This window comes from Rattus rattus, chromosome 13 (assembly GCF_011064425.1).
Source record: "Rattus rattus isolate New Zealand chromosome 13, Rrattus_CSIRO_v1, whole genome shotgun sequence".
NCBI classification, from domain to species: domain Eukaryota; kingdom Metazoa; phylum Chordata; class Mammalia; order Rodentia; family Muridae; genus Rattus; species Rattus rattus.
The window spans coordinates 33,329,036-33,335,177 of NC_046166.1; the positions used below are offsets into that span (position 1 = coordinate 33,329,036).

At 41.9% G+C, this 6,142-nt stretch overlaps 1 protein-coding gene across 1 annotated transcript; it reads right to left on the reverse strand.

Moving 5' to 3' along the window:
- Positions 1 to 1,240: 1,240 nt before the first annotated feature.
- Positions 1,241 to 5,922, reverse strand: LOC116915007. The gene is given in 5 exon segments (XM_032919404.1): positions 1,241 to 2,323; positions 2,990 to 3,121; positions 4,484 to 4,706; positions 4,850 to 4,882; positions 5,304 to 5,922. Coding segments are annotated over 5 exon segments (888 nt in total). The 5' UTR covers positions 5,554 to 5,922; the 3' UTR covers positions 1,241 to 2,073.
- Positions 5,923 to 6,142: the final 220 nt, after the last annotated feature.

The following is a 6,142-nucleotide window of genomic DNA, read 5'->3' on the forward strand; positions in this document are numbered from 1 at the left end:
CACACTCACACATACTCACACACACAGACATAGATACTCAAACACACACACTCGCATACATCCACAGAAAAACACACACACACACAAACTCACATACTCACTCACACACACACCTAGACACACACACATACATATACACATATAAACACACACACATACTCACACACATACACACACTCTCACACACCCAAACACACATGTACCCTTACAAACACAGATACACACACACACATATACTGACACACACACACACAAATACACACACAAATACACACACACACACCCACACACACAAAGGAAAACTAAGTTTTTATCCAGGAGGTTTCCTGTTCAGTGAGGAATTAGTGGGAGCTATGATGTGTACAAATCTCTTAGACTCCAGCAGGCTGTGCTGCCCTGGCCTGAACTTATTTCTACTTCAGAAAATCTTTCTATGCAGATACTTGCTGGTCCTACCGGAGTTACAAACTTTGCACAGATAACCTAAACAAAACAACACCAAATTCCCCAGAAAGAGGATTTGAAGAAAAGCCTTCAGTAAGCTTCATGTTGACTCATCATAGGCCCCTCACTAAAACTACCCTGCTTCCTTCATAGAAGACCTTGGAAGCATCAGAGGAAGACAGTGACTCATGGTCAGTTTTCAGGAACTTTTCATAACATAGTTCACGTGATATTAAAACAACCTCAATATCAGTCAGAAGGAGAATAATGAAATAAACGACAGTGACTTTTCTGAACTACAACTTTCTGTACAAGACTAAGAGGGAATCTATGCTGAAAGAATGCCAGGCCAACGATATAGTTAGGAAAACAATGTCAGCAGAGGGATGCACTATAAGATTCCATGCAAGATCATGGTGAAGTCAATAAGACAAACCAGAATCTTCAAGGGGGATACCTCAGGTAAAGTGAAGAAATCTAATCCTTATTTTTAAAATAGCTGAATGGCTAAAGAATGTGTTGAGACAAATAAGAGAGGGGGCTCTACCTGGAACTGGACAAGTGATTCAAAGACTGCTGGCCAGCACAAAACAGGGAGCTGAAGGTTTGCTGAGAGACCTAGGCTAAAAGGTCTAAATTAGGTCTAAGTTAGAGAATGACTGGACAAAATCAGATGTCATTATCTGGCGTCCCCGAATACCCACAAATTATAGATCACCACAGCAATGTACACACACACAAACACACTCACACTCACACACACACACACACATACACACACACACACACACACACACACGAAAAATCAGAAGTCGGCAGAAAACAATGAAGTTTCCATCATGCTGGAGGAACAACATAAAACAATGAAGTTTCCATTATGCTGGAGGAACAACATAATATAGACTATTCAAAGCAGGTATTTTAAGAGAGAATCACTACTCAGCCATTTTTCCCGAGAGGAATAAAAAGGCCTAGATAGCACTCTTCTTGATGAGAATGGGGGTAGATAACTCTGTTCTTGAAGTCTCAAATCTCTCATGCCAATTGTCAGGTTTTGAGAACCCCTTTCCACATCCCTGCTTTTCCAAGCATCTACAGAGTGTAAGGTCAAGATATGAACTCTCCAGCAACACTCGAACAAAACAGGACTGACATGCTGCTCCTCAGGCTCTGTCAGGTACCCATGATTCAGGAAGCATGAAGAGATGGTCTTGATATACAGGGAAAATGGGGGAGAAAGAACAAATCCACCAAAAGATGACAATGAGAACCATTTCTTTGGCATTTCCACCAGGCTCTCCTCCTTCAAACTACTTACCTTCCTGGAATCTCACATGATCCCTGTAAAGAAAATGAGCTCCAGGCTTTTGCTTCATCCCTCAAAGCCCTGTGCTAGTCTAAAGAGGGGCTCCCACATAGCACCCTCCACACATAATGACATGTAGTGCTGTGATGTGTGATCAACCTATCTCCCTTAATAAACTGCAGATTCTCAAAGAGCAGGAGCATTTGCTTTCCAAACATGCAGTTTCTTGAAAAAGGGCTCTCTCCACAGAAAGCCTTGTAAATGATCACATAAATGAACACTTGGATGGGACATAGGTCAGTACATGTAATAGTAATGGACAGTTACATTGGTTTGTCTATGTTTATGATAAAACATGAGGAGAACCTGTCCCTGAGGCCTAACCCTACTTGCTGTTGCTTGGCTCTGGGGACACAGATGTAATTGCTGGCCTCCTCACAGAACCTCTTTGCTTTCTCATAGGATGCTGGCAGTTTAGTCTGCTCCACCAGCAGTTGTCTGTTCTCATTCAGCAAAATCCTTATATTGTTCTTCAATTGAGTCCATTCACGCAGGAATTGGAAGTGTGTGTTGCTGAACCACAAACAATAAATGTCAACTTCCAGGCAGTTTCTATTTGCCTGTCACTCCTGCAAGTACAATCATCCCTTCAAGGGCACTCATCTCCAGACATCAACAGGCTAGAGCCACAGTATACAAGTTAGCACCAATTAGAGGAGCCCAAATCCAGAGGCCACATTCCCTGTGAATCAAAGTACTTCTGAAAATCCTGACACTAAGATGTTTTATATACATCAAGGTAGAAGAATTGGACCATAAGGGTGCTCATATGTCCATAGTATGCTAAAACCATCTGCAAGTAGAGGGTAAATCCCCTCTAAGGGGTGATAGAAGACCCAATAGCTATACAATCTTTGCATGTGTTTCTCATGGATCACAGAGAACCTGTCAGTGTCCTAGAAGTTCAGAGTTGATTGATATTCCCATCATGATGCAAATCTTTTCTATGTAGAGGATCGATCGTTAATGGGGAAAATAACAATTAGAGGGTCTTCTACACTCTTCACATGTAGGACATCTGAGTCCAAAAGTTACAAATCCAAGACCCTTTGCCAGGAGGCAGGCTTTCCTGTTAAGAGTCAGACACTACAGAACCAGAGCCCTGATTTTATTGAAAGTCATACAGGACAAAAGCATTCCCTGCCTAGTGCTGGGTTCTCATCTCTGTCAGTGACTCACTGGTAGGAACTGTTCACTTGTATGAGCTCCTTGTACTTCTCCACGGCATAACTTTTTGAGTTGGTCATCATTTGCATAGCCATCATTCTCATCTCATGTTCTGATTGACTTATTGGCAATTCGATATCCAGCCTGTGTTAGGGCATGGCCCAATGAACAAATAACTGTCTGAACGCATGATTTCAGAATTAGGTGAAATATAAATAAAAAATATGAAATAAAAAATTCAAATTTAAGAAATGAATGGGGAGGGAAGAATGTGTCAAACACAAAGACCAGAGCAAAAACACAACAGTGAGACTCCAACAACAATTCTTTCAAGGAAACGTTTCTATGCAAATCAGCCAACATTTATTTTGAAATAAGGTCTCTTTAAAAGGCTATGGAGATATGGTTCTGCAAAGACCCTCTGTACTAGAGTGGATGGAGCCTATGAAATGCCTGTTTGGGAATAACAAATGTCCAGAATTTATTACCACAATCACCATTTCTAGGTCCCAGTAAATGGTCCCTTGATAGCTAAAAAAAGAGTAAAGTCAAAAACCAAATGAAGTTCAAATCAGGCAAAAAAAGATTATCTGAAATCAGACTATTGACTGGATTACTCAAACCCAGTTTATACCACATACTTGCTCCTTTGAACTGGGTCCTATTTGTGCTGATTAAACTTATTATCCTGGGCACAGGACAACAGAGCCACGGTACCAATTGGAGGGACCTGACCTTCAAGAGCTGGCCAGGTGAGCATGATGGAATTGACTAGTTCAGGAAGAAGATTCCTCCAGTCTGTGCCACAGCTTTGGGCCCAAGAGAAAGCTGTGATGACATTTCTCTTGTTTTGAAAGCAGGTATACTCAATCCTTGGTTTCCTATTGTTACATGAATTCCCAGAGGGCATAACTACTTTGTCAGGGAAGAGGATTTGTAACCCCTCCTTCCCTCAGGAGAGTCCTATCTACCACCAAAGTAAATAGAAGGTGCAAAGAGTTCTGTTGATCCATGTGGGCTTCCACGCTATCATGACCTACAAATTGTTCATCAAACAAATCCCCAGGTCCCATCAAAGGTTGCAGTTTCCTTATCCTGAGCAAAACACCCAGAAATACATTCATATAAATACATACCAACCCATATACAAACACAATTAGAATGCCAACTACTTCCATGGAGATGCCATAGAATCAGTGTATAGTGAACAAAATCAGAGTAAATGAGTGATGGCATGCAGGAATTTCATTCCCTCACTTAGATGCATCAAGTGTAACCAGGTCCTTCCAGGTATTGACAGAACCTATGCTAATCCAAGGAGCTCAGGGTCAAGTAAAAAGGAGGATGACCCTAAACACAGAGCACCTAGCTTATCTCACAAGCCAATGCCTGCCAAGGCTCCTCAAAATCCAGGATGACAGGTGAAACTCTCTCGTGATATGAGGAAATCTTTGGTTAGCAGAGAGAGCACAAGACAGTGAACAGGTTACTGGGCATAATGACTACCTGTAGTCCCAATCATCATAGATATAAAGGTCCAGGATTTGATAAAGTTCATCCCTCTCAAATTGACACTTCTGGATTTCAAATTTGAGTTCCTCCAGTTCCTTTAGACACTCCTCTTGCTGACTGATGACAGTTTGGGATGATGCCTTCCTACCAAAACCTGTAGATAGATAAACCCAAGTGAATTTGCATATTTGATGGCCCATGGGAGGAAAAGAGCATTCTTAATCCCAAAAGGAGGTTGAGGAAGAGGAAATGGTAGAGACTGGGTGAATGACTGAAACAGCAGAAAAGCTTTCTTCGAGCTGGATTCTTAAGCTATGTCCCTCTTTCCAACCTCTAATGCCATACATTTGCCAAGCTCACTATTATAGGAGCCCTCGCCCTGAAACGTATAACCTGACTCAGACATAAACAGGTGGGACATTGTTATCTCATATCAGATGTGGTGCAGATAAATCGTGGAGTCCATAATGTTTAGCACCATCAAGCTCTAATCACATGTGTTCCAGCCCAAAGTGTCTAAGACCTAAACTCATGACTAGGGGTGCATCTTTCCTTGTTCTTGTCATCAGAGACTTATGTAACCTACAATAATCTAGAGGATGAAGTGCTTCAACTCCCAACCATGGATGATCACATTGTTAATCTCACAGTCCCTCTTCCTGGCATTCATTGACACTCACAATTAAAAAGCTTCTAGAAAAGAAACTAAAGGCTTACCAATTTCTGGCTTTCTCTCAAATTAATGATCAGGAACTCCTGGCACTTGGTTTGCCTTTGAGAAATCCCAAGGCTCCTGCTTGTAAGGCCTAGTCTTAGAAGGCACATCTCAAACCTACCTCCTCGAGGAAGTTCCCCAACTCTGCCCAGGACTCACCAAGTCTTCCCCAGAATGATTTCATCCTTCCTGTTTTACTAGACAGGAGGTCAGCTTACTTCCACCTTGGAGTGGTCTCTCCTTGTTCTCCACTCTCCTTCCAAAATAGCCTGAGCAGCTGGCGAAACATGCCTGTTTGTGAACCCAAAGGGAACTGAAGGAAATTCCCAAAGGCAGTTGGTGTCACCATAACACTGATGACATCACAGAAGATTCTAGGGATCTCTTAGATACCATAGATTGTCCAATGAAGGGCTTACTGATGATGTCACTGGGAAGTTCTATGGCCTACCTGCTAACTAGCTCTCCCCAAATTGATCAATTTCTGTGGGGGCCCTTTCCTGCAGTCTCTAATGTGTCACCGGAATACCGTTTGGCAACCTCTATTCCAAAGCTAGATATTTCTCTCTGCTTCACTAGAAGTCATCAATGCTTTTGCTGGGGAGAATAGCTTACAACCCTGAATTGGATAAGAGATTTTTCTTAGCACCCAAATCTCTAGGGACCATGGATGAGGGAGATTTTTCTTAAAAATAAATCTACTACCTTAGACAATGGATGTGATATACATTTCTGTTCCCAAGGTTTTCCCTTTTTCTGGTTGTAGCCATAAGTGGACTGCTTGTATTCTTCCCAGGAGACCTTTTCATCTATGTCCCTATCATAATCCTTCCAGAGTTTAGCCACATTATGGTAGATGTATCTTTTCTGTACCTGTTTGATCCAAACTTTCAGGTCTTCAGTAGTAACAAGGCCACCTCCATCACTGTCAATTGGGT